General features: G+C 33.6%; 1 protein-coding gene across 4 annotated transcripts; it reads left to right on the top strand.

The window, feature by feature from the left end:
• Nucleotides 1-61: 61 nt before the first annotated feature.
• JKAMP (JNK1/MAPK8 associated membrane protein) lies at nt 62-23,220 on the top strand. 4 transcript variants are annotated; one of them, XM_068544642.1, is made up of 7 exons: nt 62-158; nt 2,156-2,229; nt 2,800-2,954; nt 8,423-8,629; nt 15,618-15,799; nt 19,303-19,379; nt 21,242-23,220. In XM_068544642.1, the coding sequence occupies exons 1-7, from the start codon at nt 155-157 to the stop codon at nt 21,458-21,460; spliced, it is 918 nt and encodes a 305-aa protein (XP_068400743.1). In that variant the 5' UTR covers nt 62-154; the 3' UTR covers nt 21,461-23,220. The 4 variants fall into 4 exon arrangements, with proteins under 4 accessions (XP_068400743.1, XP_068400735.1, XP_068400753.1 ...); XM_068544634.1 differs by having other exon boundaries at nt 2,138-2,229; XM_068544652.1 differs by having other exon boundaries at nt 87-158; nt 2,106-2,229.
• Nucleotides 23,221-24,090: the final 870 nt, after the last annotated feature.

Here is a 24,090-nt window from a genome sequence, read left to right as displayed (position 1 = left end):
GAGACCGGGGAGCGCGAGGCGAGGCGGGGCTTCGGAGCGGTTGCCCGGGTTACCAGGAGGCGGAGCCGTCGAGGCGGCTTTGGCCCGGATGTCCGGGCGCTGCGGCCGGGTCGGCTGATCCACGAACCTCTCCAAGGAAACCTACAAGCTGCCGATGGGTGAGTGGTTGCCGAGGTCCCGGGAAGCATTTATCCTAGTCTCTGCTTCTTCCCTACGCTCCCAGCTCTGGGCTCGGCCACAGCGGGTGGCCTCCGGATAGCGGCGAATCCTTGTCCCTTGCTCCCAGCCGCTCTTGGCCGGGCCGAGGTGGGATAGGGATAGTCTCTGCTCCAGACAAGCTGCAGCGGGGAGACCGACTGCAGAGGGGACGCCGGCTGCGTACTGGGGGAAAAGGCCAGGCCTTTGCTGTTTGTTCAAAATGTCACCTCAGTCCCTTTGCTTCGGTCCCTTTGTTTAACATTCCTGAGGGTTGACTTGACAATTTAAAGCGCGGGCGTAAGTGCAGGAAAACAGGAAAGGAAGCAGAAACTAATTGCAGCTTAACTGTTGTGTCCTGCTTCAGCATCAAACGTTAAGTTTGGGGGGCCCTTCACAAAGGGGCATGACGGTTGCAAAAAAGTAAAAAATCTAGACCTCCGTTACTAAAGGAAATGAAAGGGGAAAGTGAGCGTACAGTGGGAGCTAGGGTTATTTTGGTCGACGGTAAGCTGTTGCGTTCAGTTTATCATACCGGTTTTCAGGCCTTGGATTTTGAGAAATTTTAGATTATTTACACTCAAATGTATTTATTATGCATCTGCTAGATGCAAAACCGGTATAGAAGGTTTCCAATTCTTTACCTTCTGCCTTCTCAAAAAATCTGAAACAACTCGTTTCCATCTCTTAGTTTAGAACATTGTGATTACAACTGGTTTAAAAATAAGTGCCAAGTAAGGTAAAGAAGCCCATGGGTTTTTTTAAAAGTCAGAAATTTTATTAAAGTGAACATATTAAACTTGAGGCATTTTAGTCAGCGCCATTTCTATTTTTCTCTTCAGCACAAGGAGAAAGAAAAAAAGTCTACTTGAATTTGAAAGAAGAAAGTATTGTGGATCAGGCAGTCTCTAGATTGAATTCATGAAGAATTTGGGAAATGATTGTTCAAGAATAGCCATAAAATGCATAATTTCCCAAGTTAATTCACATCTGACCACAGTTGTTTTGGATTTATTCCACACTAGGCTGTAGGTTCTTTGAGGGTAGGGACGCTGTCATGTTCCTCTGTGGATCTTTAGGGGCCCTTCACCAGTGGAATCAGACACTTAATGCATGTTTACTGAATGAATGAGTCAATGATTGAAGGGAATCAGCTGTCACTGATGAAAAAAACTCCTTCAATAGTTTCTCCCTGTAGAGGAGGTCAAAGACAATCTGTAGGCCCTGAGTTTTTTGGTTAAACAAAGCTGCTTTTTATGTTGTCCAAGCCTTGAGATCAGAGGGTTGATTCTAATGCAGTGGTTCCTAAGTATTGGTCAGAGGCCCAGTGACAGCCTTGATGAAATCTTCACTTGTCCTCTACAAAAATGACCAAAGTTAGGATAATTTTACAAGCTTCTTGTAAGGTGAATGTATTTACTTTAAAGGCCTTCCCTTTATTCTGAACTTATGTCCTTTCTGCTTTTCTGGTATTAAAGGGTGTTCTGTCATGAAGGAAGGTGATAATAGATTTCGTGTGTATGCTCGCACTTAATGTCCTGACTGGGCAAAATAAAAAGTATCGATCCTCTTTTAGTCCTCTAGTTAAAAAAAAAAAAAAAAAAGGAAATTCAAAAGTCTAGACCATCTAATCAAGGGGAATGGCTGGCTGGAGCCATTGGAGATGTACCAAGTTAGGCTTTGAGTTGTGGGCATAAAGTCCGCTCTGCTGGTTGAGGACCTTAATCTTAAGGAACAGTATTAGCAATAAGGTTCCATGTAACCTTCAGTAGTGTCACAGTGTAAAAGGAAAACTTTAAATAAATGCATCAAGACTTTTGTCTAATACATATTTTTTAATTGAAAGTGTGTTGAGATATTTCTGCCAAACGTTTCAGCTCTTATTACCTTATTTTTTATAATCACAAAAGATGTTACTATACTGGCATTTGTTTTTAAAAAGCTGTCGATATTCAACCAGCATGCCTTGGACTTTATTGTGGGAAGACCCTGTTATTTAAAAATGGCTCAACTGAAATATATGGAGAATGTGGGGTAAGTCTTAACATTTGTATGTTATTTCATTTGTAAAATCTTTTTGCTTCTGAAATATTGTCACATGTAGAATAACTTTTTTCTTCAATGTATTCAACTTGTAAAAGAATATGGAGGCATTAATAAAATCCTTATTTGTGTTGTCATATTGATTATATACCTATAATACATCTTGACGGTCACAGTTATTAAGTTTTTTAATTTGATAGTTTTATAATTTCTAATTACTTTTTATTAATATAGAAAAGTGACTTGAACAATAATTTAGCATTACAACGCCAGAGCATTTCTCTGCAATTTTTATATGGTGTTAATAACTAGGTTTTTCATGTAATATTAGTCAACTATTTTAGTAACTTAATAAAGAGTCTTTTAATAACATTATACAGGTATAGCAAATACAGTGTAGATTGCTTTTTATTTTACTTATGCTTTCTCTTTTATTTTTAAAAGATGCACATGTAAACAGATGTTTAAACTGAAATGTGATGTCTTATTGAATGATTTTTGGGGGTTGTTAATGTTCTAGGATAATATATGTACATAAAATACTGTTCTTATATATCATAGGTGTGTCCAAGAGGACAGAGAACAAATGCACAGAAATATTGTCAGCCTTGCACAGAATCTCCAGAACTTTATGATTGGCTCTATCTTGGATTTATGGCTATGCTTCCTCTTGTTTTACATTGGTTCTTCATTGAATGGTACTCAGGGAAAAAGAGGTTAGTACTTTCTATGAATGTACCTGGGTGGACTGATGTTGGAATAGCTATCATTTAGAAGACCTTATCAAGTAATTATACTTATGTTTTTGTAAAAGTGGCAAACCTGTTTTTCCTTTATCTTCTGATTACTTTTGACTGTGGCAAGGAAACTTAATTCTAGGGCATGCCTCAGTAAATATTAAGGGAAATATCCTTTGTCTGTTTTACTCTGAGTGATGCTGAGGGAGTATTTTATTTATATTTTTATTTCTTAATTATCTTTATTGGTTTTCTACAAAGACTTGGCTATGATTACAAACTGTTTATTGTTCTAAAACAAATACTTTGCAACTTAATACTAGTAATCTAGTATAATGTAGTTAAAATGTTATAGCTGCAACCTAATTATGAAAATTCATACTAAAACAAATCCAAAAAATTTACTGAGCATTGTGTTTTATGTTGAAAAGATCAGGGAAGGAGATACAAAAATAACTGATGTGGTTTAAAGTCATACTCTTGTAGAGAAGACAAATGTATACATAACTAATTATAATACAAATCAGTCTTAAAAGTATATAAACAAAAAGTATATAAAAGCTTTATAAACAAAATGCTCTGGAATCACAAAGAATGGAAGAGATAAATTGTGCCTGGTGGCACCTGAAACACTTCAAAAAAGGAACATTTTAGGCAGAGACAACAGCATGAACACTGGCAGGGAGACATGAAACGTGATCTCTTGTGGGTGGGAATGGAAGTAGTTGGGTGTTCAAAGTGTGGATTGCATATGAGAGAAAGGTAGTAAAAAGGAGGGTGGGAAAGGGGGTTGAGGCCAGAATGTGAAAGTTCTTGGTGATGATGTGAACCTTATCCCACTGGGAATGAGGAACCAGATTCTACTGTAGTACATTTCAGCCATCCTGGCTGTTGGTTCCTCTGACATCTCAGCATCTTTCCTGCTTTAAGTCCTGTCCCTTTCCCCAAACTCTTCTCTGCCTGAAATACTCTCTTCTCCCTGCAACTTTTTGCCTAGCTGCCTTTTCTTCCTTCAGATCTCAGGTTAAATTACACCTACTCGGAGAGGCGTCCCCTGACCCAATCTAATGTAGGTCTGTCCCCGTTAATTTTCTTTTTCAATAGCACTCTCATTTTGTTGTTGTTTTTGCTTTGTATTTAGCAGTCAACACAATTTGTAGTTATGTTTGCCTCCTCATTTAATGTTCTTTCCCACCCCTGACCATAGGCTCCATGAGGGCAGTGGCCATCACTGGTGTTCTCTATGAAATCTCCAGAGACGAGCACAGCCGCTGGCGCATGGTAGATACTCACTTAGTATTTGCCGAGTGAATGATTTATTGGTGAAGGTTTTGGTTTAGAGAAACAGCATCTTGGATGTATGTTTTAGGAAGATAACTTATGTGGAGGGCAGATGAGTGGTGAGACATATTAGAAAGCTGTTGTCCAAGAAATAGTGATGGCCAGTGGTAGGAACGGAAGTGAAGAGAAGGTCAGGTGGAAGTAGAATCAGTACTTTTCTGGATCTACCTAATAAGTCCACAGTGATTATTTACATTGGAAGAGCATTCATTATTTTTCAGACGACTCTATTAAAAAAATTTTTTTAAAGCAGCTCTCATCCTGCTTTTAATTTCTGTTATAGAATGATGAGAGGTGAGGGCTAGAAAAGAGATGTGATTAACAGAGCTAAAATAGAATAATTGCTCATTTGGAACTTCTCAGCCCAGAGTGGAGAAGGGGTGGGTTTAATGGATGTACCTCACCAAATGCATTTGAACTAAAACATCAGATATGTTTTGAGACAGAATTTTAGAGCAGAGGGTAGAGCCTTGGTTTGGGGGTAAAGCAGAGGTGTGATCAGTGCTTAGGCAGGAAAGGAGGTAGGTTTAAAAAGGAGGTTGCATATCTATGCTTTGCCTAGGAAATTGGTAGCAAGAAAGACAAGGACTATCTCTTGCATTTTCCTGAGACATTGCACTTAAAATCAAGGAAGCAGGGGCCTAGCTGTCTGAGGCTAGACTCATGTTTCTCGACCTTTTTTTCATTCTTTCCTCCTTAAAGAAGCTTTTTAGATACCTTTTTTCCCCCAATTCCACCTACCCCGTAAAATTTTAATATCGCAGATATATTGTTTATTGGTTTATATAGTTTATGTATACATGTGCTTTATATATAAAAAGTGTAGTATTATTTTATACCCAAGGATCCATTCTTGTCCCCTTCGGAGTGCTGGTGCCCATTGAGAATGCATGGGCTAGACACTAATCAAAACTTCCCTTTCTGGCCTGCTTGCTTTCCCCAAAGTTTAGTATTAAATTTGTTTTTCTTTGAGGCCAGGGCAGAGATAGGCAGAAATTGCATGTTTTTATGTAATGAAGCCAGAAGCTGTGCCTCTTCTGTAATTTGTTTTTATGTAATTTATAGCTTTCCAAATGTACTCATGCAACAATCTTTAGGGACGTTTGCAATGTGCCAGGTGCTCTGCTAGGTTGTGGGATTCAGAGGTGATGAAAACGTGGATGCTCACAGTCGCGGTGGATGAGGCAGACAGACCATCACTGTGTACGTGAGGGGCGGTAGTAGAGGTATGCACAGAGTTTTCAGGCTAGCTTGAAGAGGGAAGAAGTCAATTCTGTCCTCTCAAAATAGGGTGGTGTCACAGGAGAAAACACTGACTTTAAGTTGAACTTTGAAAAATGAGTAGTTTTTGAGAGAGGAACTGAAGAAAGAGTCAGACAGTAGGAAAAAGATGTGCAGAAGTCAAGAGCCAAGGAAGAGCACAGCATAACCAAGAAGTGAGAGCTGAGGGTGCCATGAGAAATAGGGACTAAATGAGACCAAGACATAAAGAGGTTTGGGGCTGGGGGAGTCTTAGGAAATACTCCTAAGACCTGGGGACAACCCCAGAGCCGATCTTGAAGGATACACCATTTGCCAGATAGGTGACGTGTTTTGAGGTGGCGCATGAAGCATGCTGGGATGAAGGGAGCAGCGACGAAACAAAGTAATTTCGTAAGGGCAGGAGGTGTGGGAGATAAGGCTGGTAGGAAGTATTTTTCCTGAAAGGCAGATGGGATCCACTGAAGTCGTTTAATAAGGGGAGTTTTAAAAGCAGACTCCATTTTGTAAAGATTACATAGTTGACTGCAGATGGATTGAAAGGGAGCATTATGAGAAGAGGAAGCCAGTAAGAAGGTTGCGAAAGTCATGGCAAGAAATAATGAGGTGGGGATTTTGCCTCTAAAAATATGAATTCTGTAAGGAAGCAAAAGATTGGATTATATAATATGAAAGTGTACACGTTTACTTACATATTTAGTGTCTTCATCTGTGTAAAATGGCACAGGAGTTCTGCTTCCAACACCATGGGCTAATCAGGAGCTCCAGGTCACCCTTCTGCATGAAATAACTAACGTCTGGAAGAGACATACTGTTTAAGACATTGCTGGTCTCACAGGAATAAGGGGGGATCTCCGAGAACTCTTCTTTTTCAGAAAACAAGCAAACCCACCCTGAGCTGGGGCCAGAGTGACAAACCAGGCAGTAGGGTTGGGAGGGTAGCCGGAGGTTAACTGCCGATAGCAACTGGGTAGTCCTTTCTGTTCCACGTGATGTTGAGTTGGGATGCACCCATCTAGAGGCTGGACTGGGCTGTGGTGTTCAAAATGAGTAACTCATATGCTGGAGTAGGTGCTGGCTGTCAGCTGTGAGCACACGGGGGCTGCTGACCAGCTGCTCTTTTATCTTTGGTATTCTGCAGCTTAATTATAATGTGAATTTCTTTTTAATTTATTCTGCTTGGGATGTGTTTTGCTTCCTAGGAAGCAATTCGGTGAATTTGTTTTTCATTCTTTCAGATGAGCCCAGTCAAACCACAGAACAGTGAGAAATAATCAGTGGTGGTTGTTTCAAGCCACTGAGTTTTAGGGTAGTTTGCTGTGCAGTGATAGGTAACTGAAACATTGTTCAAATAGAAAACTCAAAAGCATCTATAGAGAAGCAATCATAAATAATGAGAGTTTAGTGAAGATGCTGGCTGTAAGCTAAGTATATAAAATCAATTACCTCCCTATATTTCATTTACAGAATCACAGTACTGTGAGGTAGCCAAGACCAAGGTAGCTAGCTACATTGGATTTATACTGTGGAACTTGACAAGCTAATTCTCTAATTTATATGGAAGTTCAAAGGCCCAAGAATGACCAAGACCACTGAAAAAGTAAAAGAATGTATGTAATATCAAGAATTATTGTCATATTCTGTTGTCTCAGGGATAGATAAATGGACCCCAGGAACAAAATAGAGAACCTAGAAACAGGCCGGTTATATAGGAGACTTTATATGGCAGAAGTGGCATGGCAGCTTAGTGGGGAGAACAGAGTAACTATTCAATAAAATGCTGCTGCTGGGACAGTTGGATATCCAAATGGGAAAAGCTGAAGTTATATCCTAACTTAGGCACAGAAATCTCTTCTGAGTTAAAGATTGAAACATGAAAAGCAAAACCTTAAAACTTTTAGAAGAAAATATAGGATAATATTTTTCTTAGAGTGAGAATCTGCTAACCAGAAATTTAAAAATTGATAAAGGCAACTATATTAAAATTTAGAACATCTGTTCATAAAAAGACATCAGAAAGAAAATGAAAATTCAACCCACAAACTGAGAGGAAGACATTTGCAACACATTTTACTAACAAAGCAGAATGGATAAATAATGGAAAGATCACACAATGGAATATTATACAGCAGTGAAAACGACTGAACTTCAGGTATAAGCAAAACCATGAATGAATCTTGGAAATGTAATTTTGAGTGGAAAGAAAAATCTCAGAAAGCTTACCTCACTTTATCATGTTGAAAAATAAGCAAAACTAAATAGTGGTTTTGAAGTATAAATACAGTTGGAATAAAAACTGTTTAGAAAAACTGATAAAGAACATTTAGTATAATGGTTATTTCTAGGGGAGAGACAGGAATGTGGAATGGGGAGGAACAGGTAGATGTAAGTGGTTAATGTTTTAGTTATTGGGTTAGGTGGTGAGCTTACAATGTTTATTATATTTTATAACTAATATGTATTACATATAATCTTTTATGTACTTTTAATGTTTAAGATAATTTAAAATGATGCATAGATAACTTTAAGACATTTTTAATAATTTGGCGAGTTACTGAAGATAAAGGTAGATCTAATTTCTGCTCTTCTACACATTTAGACAATATTGGCACAGTGTTACCTGGGATGAGTATTTATCTCTTTTTAGTAAACAAGGTTAAATCCTTCTCAAGTAGTTTTCATATGTGCTTGGCTTTTCTTACCTATTTAGAAGATTTTTTTGTTTCAGGATTTATCAGTTAAAACTCCTTTTTAGAATACATATTTTGAAGCATACACAGGTTTTATTAAAAGCCACTTAACATGCTGAGAATTTTCTGGTGATTGTGCCTCCTTTGTTTTACTAGTTCCAGTGCCCTTTTCCAACACATCACTGCATTATTTGAATGCACTATGGCAGCTATCATCACCTTACTTGTGACCGATCCAGTCGGTGTGCTTTATATCCATTCATGTCGAGTATTGATGCTTTCTGATTGGTACACCATGCTTTACAATCCAAGTCCAGATTATGTTACCACAGTGCACTGTACTCATGAAGCTGTCTACCCACTGTAAGTATTTATTTAGACGTAAGATCATTTTTTAAAAAATGATGATTATAGATTTCATTCATTTAAGCAGATTGAGCCTTGTGAAATGGCTCCTAGGCACTGGGGGAGATATACAGAAATGATTTTCTTCTTTTAAGTGATACATAGTCTGAGAAGAGGAAATAGAAATACATCTTAGTATAATAGAAGTGAAAGTATTTTTGTGTTGATGTTGACGTTATGTCTGAGCAGTTCTAAAATAAGCTATATCTGTTTCTTAAAAAGGGAATTATAAGGAAAACCTTTTTCTTATACAACAGAGAAGCAATATCTGACATACAGGAAGTAGTATAGGCTTTGGAGCTAAAAACAGGCTTGAGTTTCAATCCCGGGTCTGTCAGCTGTTAACTTGAACATGTTAAGAGCCTCTTATAACCTTGGCTTTCCTGTTGGTAAAAATGGGAATAATGATACCTTATAAGGTGACTTAAATAAATGCCTTACATACAGGAAGCACTTACAAGTAGCTGGCATTATTATTAGAGGGCTTGGCTTAATGTTCTTTCTTTTTGTTTTTGTTTTTTCCAAATAAATGTTTGTGATTTTCACCAGGATGTTTTGTTTTAAAAATATCAAATTCATAAGATTCTGTATAATATTACCCAGGCCTACATTTTTAGAATTTCTGTGAATTAGTGTTCATTCTGATGTGTTTTTCTCAGTAAATGTATAATAGAAGAGTCTGGTATTTATATTCTCATAGTTGTAGCAAGTTACCATTATGTAATATGCTCAACAAAATAGTACTTTTTGTGCATTTCTTAATAGTACTAAGTGTCAAAAACAAATATGCCTGTATGTAAAAAGATACTTTGCAAAAAACGAGATCCAAAAAAAAGTAGAAAAAAAAAGCAACAACAAAACAAAAAACGAGATCCAGATATAGAGCTATAAAAATCTTTTCCACCTGCCTACCTTTTAAGTCCTGCAAATTATTTATATATATATACAGAGACAACCAGACATATTTATATATATAAATTGTATCTAAAAGACTGATACTATCTTCTTTGTTGATTTCATAGAGCTATAACCCTCAGCTTTGATTATTCTCTTGTCACATACTGTCCTGGGGACTTGGCAGAACTTAACCTGGTCCTATTTAGAGAAGTTAATTACTGAATCAGATATTATATTTAAATAAGATGTATAACCATCTTATTTAGAACAAAATCAGACTCATTTACTGCTATTCACATCTATAGTGTTTTTTATAATATCTGTAAATCCTGTAGTAGGAGAGTCAAAAAATATGAGAACAGAGATGGCAAATAGGTACTCACAGCCCTCATTCTGCAGTCATAACAGCCACTTCTAATTTATCACAGCACTTGTCCTGCTGAGTTGGGTATGGCCTCAGAGCCTTGTCACAGCACTCAGTCAGACTCATCACACAACTTCATTGATTAGGACATTTTCCATCTGTTCACCATCTTTGAATTAAGTAGGTATTTTTTTTTTTTCCTAGCAGCTTCACCAATAGTCACTGTGGAATGGACTGTCTGCCTTGTTTTATTAATTATACAAAACAATGTTTTATTAAAAGTATGAGAAGATTTTATAATACTAGCATTTGAATTCATACATGTTACTTTACATAACCATTTAAACTTACATATATGGCTAGACTGGGGCTAAACATTTCTGCAAGCTGTAGGACTACCAAAGTCGTAATGATTTTTTTCTTTTGTAAGTCAACAAAAAGTAATGGCTCAGTATTAACAGAAACCTTTGGAACACTATTACATTGACTAGTGGAGGATATCTTCTCCATTGGTATATATAAATTCCTTACAAATTGAAAAATATCAGAATACTTTTACTGATAATGATAGTTTTGAGGGGAAATTAATTAGATAAGATATGGAAAAACATGCAAGCTTCTATCATTGGAAACTTACTGCAAAAGGTAATGTTTACTAAAACTTTGAGTTATTGACAATGAGCAGTAATTACTGTTGTAACAAAACTTAGCTTTAGCTTGTCAGATTTATCCTATGTGCATATGAGGGGCATGGATGGTGGGGGGAGGTAGAGGATGAGGTCTTCTGGTGGAGAGCAGGGGCGGGAAACAGGTATCTGCTTCCAAAAGCTAGTTTCCCAGGTCTTTAGGACAGGTAGCACATGATGGTTTCCTTCTGATTAAAATAATAGTCTTTTTGGAGCTCTTAAGGAACTACAAGCTGAAGAAATAGACAGCTATTATTTTGTTTTGATATTGGTAAGAGGTAGCCTAAGAAGACAAAACTCATCATCCAAGAAGTGAGGCTTGAAATAATGCAGTATGGTACAGGGCTGGACCTAAAAGCATCATGAGAGCACAGCGACCCGGTATCATTAAGCTGTGTGGAGAAGAGGCATGTGGTCAGTTATTTGAAACAACTCCCGTGCTTCCCTTGACTCTCCCCTGCAAGCGAGAGGGTTTGCGTATAAGATAGTAAAAAATAATTTGAAAATCCTCATGAAAAGGAAGTTAGAACTACGTGCATAGAAATGTAATTATTCAAAACAAGGAGCTAGAAACTGTAGTCTGCTGATACAGAGATCTTTTTGCAACTTTTTTTCTGATTGTAAAAATTACATTATAGAATATTTGGAAAACAGAAAAGGCATACCCCAAATAAAATAATCTGTAATTCCATTTCTTAAGATGATCACTGCTAAAAATGTCTTTCCAGCTGTACTTTTTATTTTTATTATTTTTAAGTTTTATTCTTTTTTAAAGAACATTAAGGTTATTCTATGCACATGCCATTTTGTAGCCTGTTCTTGTCATAATGTATGAGGCACAGTTGCTTTTGTTGTTAACATTTCTTTCATAACTGGATTTTTAATGTCTGCATAGTATTCCAGCATAAATATACTCTAAAATTTAACCAACTTCCTATTGTTGAATATTTATTTTCTTCCTGAGTTGTCTTTATTGTGTGATTCAGTAAAAATGCTTGTTCATCAGGTTTCTTGTGTATACCCGATTGTTTCCCTTTGATAAATTTCTACAAGTTAAATTTTTGAATTAAAGGATATAAACATTTTAGGATTTTTGATACACATTTCCAAACTGCCTACCGGAAAGGACTCAGCATCCACTGTGCAGTGGTATTATGAGAGTCCTTTTGGTGAACCCTCCACCAGTCTGAATGTTCGATGGATAGACTTCTTAAACCTTTTCCAGGATCTTTGATTTTAAAATGATTGATAGATGATAAAAATACATTTTAAAACATATCTTTGATGTTATAATTTTTTATTTCAGGATCTTTGATTTTAAAATGATAGATAGATGATAAAAATACATTTTAAAACATTTTTGATGTTATAATTTTTTATTTCAGGATCTTTGATTTTAAAATGATTGATAGATGATAAAAATACATTTTAAAATATATCTTTGATGTTACAATTTTTTATTTCAAGATCTTTGATTTTAAAATGATAGATGATAAAAATACATTTTAAAACATATCTTTGATGTTATAATTTTTTATTTCAGGATCTTTGATTTTAAAATGATTGATAGATGATAAAAATACATTTTAAAACATATTTTTGATGTTATAATTTTTTATTTCAGGATCTTTGATTTTAAAATGATAGATGATAAAAATACATTTTAAAACATATCTTTGATGTTATAATTTTTTATTTCAGGATCTTTGATTTTAAAATGATTGATAGATGATAAAAATACATTGTAAAACATATTTTTGATGTTATAATTTTTTATTTCAGGATCTTTGATTTTAAAATGATTGATAGATGATAAAAATACATTTTAAAACATATCTTTGATGTTACAATTTTTTATTTCAGGATCTTTGATTTTAAAATGATAGATGATAAAAATACATTTTAAAACATATCTTTGATGTTATAATTTTTTATTTCAGGATCTTTGATTTTAAAATGATTGATAGATGATAAAAATACATTGTAAAACATATCTTTGATGTTATAATTTTTTATTTCAGGATCTTTGATTTTAAAATGATAGATGATAAAAATACATTGTAAAACATATCTTTGATGTTATAATTTTTTATTTCAGGATCTTTGATTTTAAAATGATAGATGATAAAAATACATTTTAAAACATATCTTTGATGTTATAATTTTTTATTTCAGGATCTTTGATTTTAAAATGATAGATAGATGATAAAAATACATTTTAAAACATATCTTTGATGTTACAATTTTTTATTTCAGGATCTTTGATTTTAAAATGATTGATAGATGATAAAAATACATTTTAAAACATATCTTTGATGTTACAATTTTTTATTTCAGGATCTTTGATTTTAAAATGATTGATAGATGATAAAAATACATTTTAAAACATATCTTTGATGTTACAATTTTTTATTTCAGGATCTTTGATTTTAAAATGATTGATAGATGATAAAAATACATTTTAAAACATATCTTTGATGTTACAATTTTTTATTTCAGGATCTTTGATTTTAAAATGATAGATGATAAAAATACATTTTAAAACATTTTTGATGTTATAATTTTTTATTTCAGGATCTTTGATTTTAAAATGATTGATAGATGATAAAAATACATTTTAAAACATATCTTTGATGTTACAATTTTTTATTTCAGGATCTTTGATTTTAAAATGATTGATAGATGATAAAAATACATTTTAAAACATATCTTTGATGTTACAATTTTTTATTTCAGGATCTTTGATTTTAAAATGATAGATGATAAAAATACATTTTAAAACATTTTTGATGTTATAATTTTTTATTTCAGGATCTTTGATTTTAAAATGATTGATAGATGATAAAAATACATTTTAAAACATATCTTTGATGTTACAATTTTTTATTTCAGGATCTTTGATTTTAAAATGATAGATGATAAAAATACATTTTAAAACATTTTTGATGTTATAATTTTTTATTTCAGGATCTTTGATTTTAAAATGATAGATGATAAAAATACATTTTAAAACATATCTTTGATGTTATAATTTTTTATTTCAGGATCTTTGATTTTAAAATGATTGATAGATGATAAAAATACATTTTAAAACATATCTTTGATGTTACAATTTTTTATTTCAGGATCTTTGATTTTAAAATGATAGATGATAAAAATACATTTTAAAACATTTTTGATGTTATAATTTTTTATTTCAGGATCTTTGATTTTAAAAGGATTGATAGATGATAAAAATACATTTTAAAACATATCTTTGATGTTACAATTTTTTATTTCAGGATCTTTGATTTTAAAATGATTGATAGATGATAAAAATACATTTTAAAACATATCTTTGATGTTACAATTTTTTATTTCAGGATCTTTGATTTTAAAATGATAGATGATAAAAATACATTTTAAAACATTTTTGATGTTATAATTTTTTATTTCAGGATCTTTGATTTTAAAATGATAGATGATAAAAATACATTTTAAAACATATTTTTGATGTTATAATTTTTTATTTCAGGATCTTTGATTTTAAAATGATAGATGATAAAAATACATTTTGAAACATTTTTGATGTTATAATTTTTTATTTCAGGATCTTTGATTTTAAAATGATTGATAGATGATAAAAATACATTTTAAAACATATCTTTGATGTTACAATTTTTTATTTCAGGATCTTTGATTTTAAAATGATAGATGATAAAAATACATTTTAAAACATTTTTGATGTTATAATTTTTTATTTCAGGATCTTTGATTTTAAAATGATAGATGATAAAAATACATTTTAAAACATTTTTGATGTTATAATTTTTTATTTCAGGATCTTTGATTTTAAAAGGATTGATAGATGATAAAAATACATTTTAAAACATATCTTTGATGTTACAATTTTTTATTTCAGGATCTTTGATTTTAAAATGATAGATGATAAAAATACATTTTAAAACATTTTTGATGTTATAATTTTTTATTTCAGGATCTTTGATTTTAAAATGATTGATAGATGATAAAAATACATTTTAAAACATATCTTTGATGTTACAATTTTTTATTTCAGGATCTTTGATTTTAAAATGATTGATAGATGATAAAAATACATTTTAAAACATATCTTTGATGTTACAATTTTTTATTTCAGGATCTTTGATTTTAAAATGATAGATGATAAAAATACATTTTAAAACATTTTTGATGTTATAATTTTTTATTTCAGGATCTTTGATTTTAAAATGATTGATAGATGATAAAAATACATTTTAAAACATATCTTTGATGTTACAATTTTTTATTTCAGGATCTTTGATTTTAAAATGATAGATGATAAAAATACATTTTAAAACATTTTTGATGTTACAATTTTTTATTTCAGGATCTTTGATTTTAAAATGATTGATAGATGATAAAAATACATTTTAAAACATATCTTTGATGTTACAATTTTTTATTTCAGGATCTTTGATTTTAAAATGATAGATGATAAAAATACATTTTAAAACATTTTTGATGTTATAATTTTTTATTTCAGGATCTTTGATTTTAAAATGATAGATGATAAAAATACATTTTAAAACATATTTTTGATGTTATAATTTTTTATTTCAGGATCTTTGATTTTAAAATGATAGATGATAAAAATACATTTTAAAACATTTTTGATGTTATAATTTTTTATTTCAGGATCTTTGATTTTAAAATGATAGATGATAAAAATACATTTTAAAACATTTTTGATGTTATAATTTTTTATTTCAGGATCTTTGATTTTAAAATGATTGATAGATGATAAAAATACATTTTAAAACATATCTTTGATGTTACAATTTTTTATTTCAGGATCTTTGATTTTAAAATGATAGATGATAAAAATACATTTTAAAACATTTTTGATGTTACAATTTTTTATTTCAGGATCTTTGATTTTAAAATGATTGATAGATGATAAAAATACATTGTAAAACATATCTTTGATGTTATAATTATTTTTTATTTCATTTCCCAGATACACCATTGTATTTATCTACTACGCATTCTGCTTGGTATTAATGATGCTGCTGCGGCCTCTTCTGGTAAAGAAGATTGCCTGCGGGTTAGGGAAGTCTGATCGATTTAAAAGTATTTATGCTGCACTTTACTTCTTCCCAATTTTAACCGTGCTTCAGGCAGTTGGTGGAGGCCTTTTATGTAAGTTTGTTGGGTAAAGTCAATGGAATATATTTACTATATGTGATAAACAATATTTTCTCTGAGTATAATTTTGGACCTTCTTCTGTAGTCTGGTGTTTGTGTTTTATTCGTGAAAATAAACCATAGCATATATATTTGCTAAAACATATCATCATTCTTTATCAAAACTGATTTCTGTTTAGAGAATACTTTGCATTTGAAGCTCACAACGTCAATAGGAAGATTTTTAAAACCTGAGTATAAATTAAAAAACATGGAATAGATGGAAATTACTCTTGCTCTAATAGATGGTTTTTACATATAATAGATGGAAATTACTCGTGATAATATATACTGTTTTCCATTAAGTCTTAGTTTTCTAAATTCCTTTATGAAAGACTTTTAGGTATAGTAAAAAAAATCCTCAATATATTTTTTTAACATATCCATTCATCTATTCAGCAATCATTTAGACTGATCTGTGACTCGAAAGAAGAATGAGAGAAAGTTGGTGTTAAAGAGCTCATATACTACTAGGAAAGCTATAAGTAGCTGAGAGAACATAGTGAGGGACTTTTTGAACATGTGACGTTGAACATTGCAAGGATGTTGGATACCATCTTTGTATGGAGCCTGCCTGGGTACAGAGGGCAAGCTTCTGGCCTGAAGGAACTGGGCAAGATGGCATCACTGTGCAAATAGTGTAGCTTAGTAATGAATTTGATTCCAAGTTAGGAGGGTGGAGCTGAGGATAAGGCCACGGGAAGAAGAAATTGGAGACTAGTCAGGGGTCTGTTATCCCTCATATTCTGGTTTTACAGATGTATTGTTTCTTTTGGCCTGCATAGTGTTTGAAAATCTATAGTTTTTCCTAGCTCCTACCATTTCCTATTTTCTTGGATTTGGCCCACTTCAGTCATTCTCCTGGATGACCTCTGTAGGCATTTGAGGTTGCTATTCTTGCTCTAGGGACTAGAGACCTGCTCTTAACAGGATTTCAGGAGGAAGAGTGACATGACTAGATTTGCATTTTAGAAAGATAACTTGGTAGCAGTGTGGAAGATGGATTGGCAGGGAAGAGAACCTGGGGGATCAGTTAAGAGATGACTGCTGTAAGCCGGGCCTGACTGTCTGACCTAAAGCAGAGAAACACTGGGAAAGAAGAACTATTTCAAAGACAGAGTTAACTAAGCTAGGTAACTAATTAAATATAGGGGTTGAGGAAATGGGAGGAGAATACGATAAAGGAGCTTTCTGACTTAGTAACTAGTGAATGTATGAATAATGAATGTTAGAATAAGCAAATAGGTTGGTGAGAAGTGAATTCAGTTTTAGGTATTCATGGAATATTCAAAAGAGCACAGGTAGTCATTTATCCTAGACAAGCTTGGGAGAGCTGACTAGGCCTAAAGATTTAAGAATTGCCAGCCCTCAAATCCCTGTGTCCTAGACTGCCGCTGGTGCTATTATATAGAACCTCTTGGTTATGAAATGGAGAAAAGGGAAAAGCTGTGGAAAGCAGGGAAAGGTTTGGAAAGTTAACCTAAGGAGACTGCCAGACAGCATTGCTTCCTATGTTGTAGCTGCCTATATGGAAAATGCCTTTTCCCACACTGAACGTCTTTGGATCATTTTGTTAACAAGCCTCCACTCAAAGCACATTCATAGGAGGATCAAGGAGTTATTGTTTATTTGCACTAAGTATAAACTTGTGCAGTCTGCTGAGATTAGTCACAGAGGGTATCGTACCAACTCATAATTTTATGGTGTTGAAAAAAGGCACCAGCAGATTTGGAGTCTGGTGAGGACTCGTGTCTTGGTTCATTGATGGCTGTCTTCCTTCAGTGTCCTCACATAGCAGAAGAGGGAAGAGGTCTTTGAGGTCTCTTTTATAAGGACACGAATCCCATTCATGAGGGCTCCACCCTCATGACCTAATCACCCCAAAGGCCCCCCCCCCCCACCTACTAATAACATCACATTGGGGGTTAGGATTTCAACATAAGAATTTGGGGGGTGGGGTCGCAAACATTTAGTCCATGACAGGGGAATATAGCAAGTCTGAGCAAAGTAGAGCACCAAGAGGCTTCTGGTAGCTCAAGATACCAGGGTCTAGGGAGAGAGACACTGGGGTAATTAGGAAGATGTCAATGACAAACTTTTACTTGCTTGGAAGTATTACTGAAGCCAGTTTTTAAGTGTGATCTTCCTCTGAACCACCAGCAGAACTAAAATGAAGATTTCCAGGCACTACCCCCAGACCTAGTTGCTCAAAATATTACATTGTTTTAGACCCTAGAGTAAGAACCACTCTAAATCCTGCTTTGAGCCCAGAACCTCCCTCTACTCCCCACAAGTTTGGGGCTTGTTGGAAATTTCCTCTTTCTCCTTTTTACTACCAGCTCATTCTCTACCAGTTCTTACTATCATTAGCAACATTGTTTAGCTATTTATAAGTTAATTGGGATTCTTTTGAATGGCTGGTTAGGACCTAATCATTGTCAGTTATTTAGTAATTGGAATCAGGCCTGTATAGATAATTCAGAGATTCTGGCTGCCAGATCCTTAATTAACATTTGAAAATGTTCCAGATGGGTTCCACTGCATTGTATTGTAGAATGATTAATAGTTTTAGTAACTGAGGTTAATTGTTTTAAGATAATTGTATAAAAAATAATTCAAGGTATCTTTCTCAATTTGTCCATTTGTTTTAGTGAGCTATAAATTTAAAACATTTTAAGAGGTGGTATTTTTAAGAAAAAATTTCACAAAGTATTATTTTACTGTACTGTATTTGAAGTAGAACTGTCTAGAAATTTGACATTAAGAGACTGAATGATCCATTTAGCCTTTGAGGTTTATTGGTATATGACCTTTTAATTAAAGCTGAATTACTCTTATATATAGCCTTTCTCAACTGAAGTTCCCCATCTGGACCTCAAAACACAGAAAACTGAGTAATTATTTTCCCAATTCTCCCAAGTTTGATACATAACTAGTATCATGCCAGATGCATAGGAGATAAGTTAATTCTTTACAGCAGTGGAAGCCTTCAGGCAGGGGTCTTCAAAGCTGGGCCAATGATAGTTTTACATTTTTTAACTGTTGGGGAAAAAAATCAAAAGAAGAGTAGTATTTCTTGACATGTGACAATTATATGAAATTTAAATTTTATTGTCTGAATAACTTATAAATAAGTTATAACTTACAAACTTACAAAGTAAGTTTTACTGGAACACAGACACATCCATTTTCTGTATGATCTGGCTGCTTTCCCACTACAACTGTGGACTTAGGTGACCGAGACATAAACTGCGTGGCCCACGAAGCCAAAAGTATTCACTATCTGGCCCTTTACAGAAAAAGTTTGCTGACCCCTGCCTTAGAGCATTAGGGCTTCACTCTCTCCCAAGACTGGTTGAGAAGGTTTTTGTCTATGGAAAGAATTATACTGTTTGAATTTTTTGATGGTTTATTCAGAAAATTTAATTTTCAGCATAATCCCAATGTTTGTCTTTCAGACTATGCCTTCCCATACATTATATTAGTATTATCTTTGGTTACTCTGGCTGTGTACATGTCGGCTTCCGAAATAGAGGTAGGACATCTTTTTTCCTTTGTTAAAGACTTTTTTTTTTTATAGATTTGACAACTGAATAGGAGAATAGTGCATATGATATGATATGTTACAACTGATTGTTTTAGTAATCCTTGGCTAAACGATGCCACTCAGTAGCTTTTGGCTCATTAGTTAATGAAAAGTTGTATACTAGACAATATTTGCTTGGGAAATTAGTGAAGCAGTCAGGCTTAAACTCCAGCATGTTAGAGAAAAAACTCATTTCACATCATTTATCCACATAGAAAATGTATAATTATTGAAATGTTGAACCTTATTAACACTATTTTGAAGGAAACATAAAAATGCTTTATTTTATATAGAACTAATTCTAGGCTTTTTTTTTTTTGCAGTGAACACTAACAGTCATCAATAATTACAGTGTACATTCCATACCCTTCTATGTTTTGTCCCTAGTTTTATTTTCTTGATTACGGATGTCTACTTTTGCCCTCTAATATCTGTAATACTTTGGTGATTTGGAAATATCATTAACACTCACATTAGTTCCGATGCTGTTCCTATCTTGAGATATCCTTTTTGTGCGTGGAAGGCCACTGTTAGAACTCTTAGAGAGTGAACTCTAAAGGAATAAAAGTGTAACATGTCTTAGTACTCTTCCATCCTTTGCTTGCTAATCTAGTGCCTATGCACTGTTTTCAACCACCCACTACAGTTGATATGTGCTTTCTTATAATTCTTAATATAAAAAAGTTCACCCCAGAGAAAGTTGTTAACTATTTTGGAGTGGTTGCTCTTGAAGCTCCTGTTTCTATTACATTAGTGAAAAAGTGAGAGGGGGGAACAAACCACCTAGAAATCATAGTGACTTCTAGGTAGACTAGCAGTAGAGGAACTAGACAGTATTTTTATGGTGATTTTTCAGATGCTTCCGTTTGTATTCTACTCCCATTTCTCCTTGGTAATCTTTAATCAGCTTTGCAGTATGATTAAAGATAAGCAAATTCGTTTTGGCACTTTTATCAACTCTAGGGAAATGTGGGGGGGAAATGATTGGATATTTGAATAGAACGAAGTTTTTGAATTTTTGTTTATTATCCATAGTTACTATGGAAAGTTCGATTAGCTTGAATCATATTTGTTTTTCTGCTGCTGGGAATCCCCCATATATAAAACATTCATGTGCTTCAGTTAGCACTCTATACATGAATCAGAAATAGGGATTCAAGTCAGGAAAAGACAGTCAAGCTCTAGGTGAGCTGATGAGCCATTTAATGAGGGAAAGTTGTTTAGTAACCAGTTACAAATTACATTTTAGCGTGTTCATTAGCACATTTAGATATTACTTTTATAATAATTTGGTCCTTCCAATTTCTGTATATTGTAGAGCAGTATTAAAGATAAAAGGGAAATCAGAGTAGTCACATGTCATTTCTGCTCCCTTCTAAGTATCCAGGCAGCAGACTCTAGGAATGCTGGGGGTAAGGAAGTTGGGTGTATGTACCTCCTCCTTCCCACCAGTAGACTCAGCTGCTGTGGATCAGGGCAGGAAGAAGGCACATAATGCGGCGTTCCCCTTCCAGTTCCGATCTTTCAGAAGAAGCTGTAGTGTTTCCAGGGTCGAATGGTGGCATAGACCGGAACTGAGAGACGTGGGCTCCCGTCTTGGTGCTGCCGCTGAGTGCTGAATGTAGGAAGCCTCAGTTTCCTCATCTGTGAAGTGTAGTAGCAAGACTGGGTGATTTCTTAGGTCCCTATGATTCTGAGGTTATGATTTTGTGTGACAATAATATGTTTTAAAGTAACATGTAATAAAGTATCTAGCCAATTCAGCCCAATAATCTGTATTTCTCTTTTCTTTCTTTTATAAAATTATGTAGAACTGCTATGATCTTCTGGTCAGAAAGAAAAGACTCATTGTTCTCTTCAGCCACTGGTTACTTCATGCCTATGGAATAATCTCCATTTCCAGAGTGGATAAACTCGAGCAAGATTTACCCCTTTTGGCATTGGTACCCACACCGGCCCTTTTTTACTTGTTCACCGCAAAATTTACCGAACCTTCACGGATACTCTCAGAAGGAGCCAATGGACACTGAATGCAAAATTCCAAAAAAACCTAAGAAGTGTTCTTAATAAAAAGAAGTAAAGAAATAAAAAAATGTATTAGTACTCTTCTGTCATACATGGGAATATGATTGTCAGTACACCTAATGTTGTTATGGGGGGTTTGTTGTTTGTTTTCTTTTTTTGACTTAACAGATTTTGTGGTTTGATGGAAAATACAAAATACCATAATTCTCCATTACATAGTATATAACACACCATACACTTAGAGCACACGGTTATATTACACTAGAAGCCTATTAGGAAGCACTTGCCTCTTGCAACAATTTAGCTGTCCTTCTTTTGTGCAAAATCATGTTTCTGTGTACCTAGCAATGTGTTGTTCCCATTTTTATTAAGAAAAACTGTAACAAGTATAATCTGAAATCCTTAGCATTGGCATAATTGTGCATGCCTGTTGTGTTTCAGTTTGTTTTTCAAGTATACTGAATTATAAAGTCAAATGTATTTGTGGGGTCTGATAGCAAACATGGAAATCAAGTATGTTGTTTTTTGTTATCTATTTATTTTCACCAATACAGTATTTTGATCTATTACAAAAATAGAGCATAATTTATATAACAGGTCTTTTGTTTTAGGTAGTTTGGTTGAAGACATCTTCAGGTTATTCCTGTTCCTGTAAAGAAGAATGATAATAAAACGCTTAACTACATAAAAATCTCAAATATCTGGCATTTAATTGTATTTGCCACACTAATTGTGGAAATAATTCAAAATGTTAAGTAGTAAGATTAGTGTCTCTTTCCCAAATGAATAAATGTACTTCCTTCCCCCATATCTCATTTTTGAGGATATATGCATGTGCCATATTTTATGAATCCTGAGACATAGTTTTTGTCATATTGTGATATCTCAATTGATGGCTTCTTAGATTTAACAAAATACAGAATATATACAGTATATAAAGTTTTCCTGTGGTTGGTTGTTAATACTTGTGCTGTGATTTTTATGCTCTGAAGTCTTCAGGAGACTCATTATTGGGAGCAAAATAAGATTTTTGCACTTAATAATCTGACCCTGTTTATCCATTTGTATTTTTAGAAGGTTATTTCCCTTTTCTGCTCATTGGTGAGGGTTGCATGAGTTTGTTAAATCTCAAACCTTTAAGGCTTCCATTGACAGTTGCAAAATGTAAAAGAAAATGCACTCACTTTTTCTGTAGTTTTGTACCTTTTAAATTCACAGCAGTTGTATCCTTTATTTTGTTAGTTTTTCTTCGTTGATGTTTTTTTCATAGTACATTCAACCACTGGGAAACGGATTCTTTTGATAGGACTCTTGTTTCTTCTTATTTTCTGTAGGAATAAGTAAAATGTAAAAATTCTATATGTATCTTATATAGGTTTATGTAGTTACAATTTTAAATTGCCCCAAGAATCCTCAACTGGACAATTGTCTAATGGGCGGGGGTGGGGGGAGGATGGTGCTGAGGGATCATGCATCTGATTACCAGGACTATCTTTTTGTTGCAGTACATTTGGAGTCATTTTAATAGTTATTTTCCCCTCCAATGTCCTCTTCTAGCAGAAAAACATGTATGCAAAAGGAGAAATCGTGCAAGTAATATGATTACAAGTCCTCAAATGCAAGGAATTTCAGGAATACTTAATACATATTTGCATTTTTAATTTGCTTCCTTAAGAACAAGACTAGAACAATTCGTAGCAACTGTGGTTGCTAATGTTACTAAATAATTTGTTAAAATGGTCATTAAAAATACACAAAAACAACACGTTTTCTAGCTCGGCTTTGTTTTGTCTTAGATCCTTGTACTGTATTACTACTCTGGCTGCTACAGTGTATAGTAATTACTTTGCTAACTAGCACTGGATAGGTAATATAAAAGTTAAAATATTTTCTTAATTTGGGTCAATTGATAAATATAACAATCACATTGTTATATATTTGTCTAAAACATATAGTTTTCAAGACTTGGCTGCACAAGGGAGCCAGCTGGAGAGAGTTCTAAAAACACGCCAGGGTCTCACCCCCAGAGGTTCAGGGTGAATTGGTCGGGCTGAGCAGAGGTATTTTTAAAACTTCCTCCAGGTGACTCTAATGTTTGAAAACCGTGGTCTAAACTCTCTTCCTAGTTCAGATCTTAATTTTTCGAAGAGATCTTTTGAAAATTTCTGAGCAAATGATTTTTTAAAGTATTTCTTACTGAAATTTTTATTCTGCTTCAATAACTAGGTTCTTTTCCAGAATTAAATGATCAAAATAAATTATATCAAGTCCTTTTCATCACAATAACAAAAAGATAGCTTTAAAAGTGTTTTACACGAATTTTTTGATCTTTCTCTAAAAATATCTCTTGGCCTAAAAAAGTCTTCTGTAGAGCACATATCAAGTTAAAATATTTGATTAGCACACAAATTATCTGTAACCTAAGTTATAATACATGGTATAATAGGGATTTTTGGAATTTTAAAACAAAATTATTTTTAATACTTGTTTAAAAATAATCTGTACACAGTTACTATTTGGTTTAGGTATACACCAAGAATTAACTTATTTACCTTTAATTTACAAGAAAGAATGTTAAAGCAAAAAGTAACAATTTTAGTTTTCAGGATGAAGTCCGGCATTTCACATTCGGCCA

The sequence above is a fragment of the Eschrichtius robustus genome, chromosome 1 (assembly GCF_028021215.1).
Source record: "Eschrichtius robustus isolate mEscRob2 chromosome 1, mEscRob2.pri, whole genome shotgun sequence".
In the NCBI taxonomy this organism is placed as follows: Eukaryota; Metazoa; Chordata; class Mammalia; order Artiodactyla; family Eschrichtiidae; genus Eschrichtius; species Eschrichtius robustus.
The sequence above is the reverse complement of the archived record's forward strand: the minus strand, read 5'-3'. Positions and strand labels throughout refer to the sequence as shown.

Coding starts and splice junctions, on each gene's coding strand:
- JKAMP (XM_068544662.1), top strand. CDS start 651: ATGAAAGGGGAAAGTGAGCGTACAGTGGGAGCTAGGGTTATTTTGGTC. Junction 2,230..2,799: donor AAATATATGGAGAATGTGGG/GTAAGTCTTAAC, acceptor TATATATCATAG/GTGTGTCCAAGAGGACAGAG. Junction 8,630..15,617: donor CATGAAGCTGTCTACCCACT/GTAAGTATTTAT, acceptor TTCATTTCCCAG/ATACACCATTGTATTTATCT.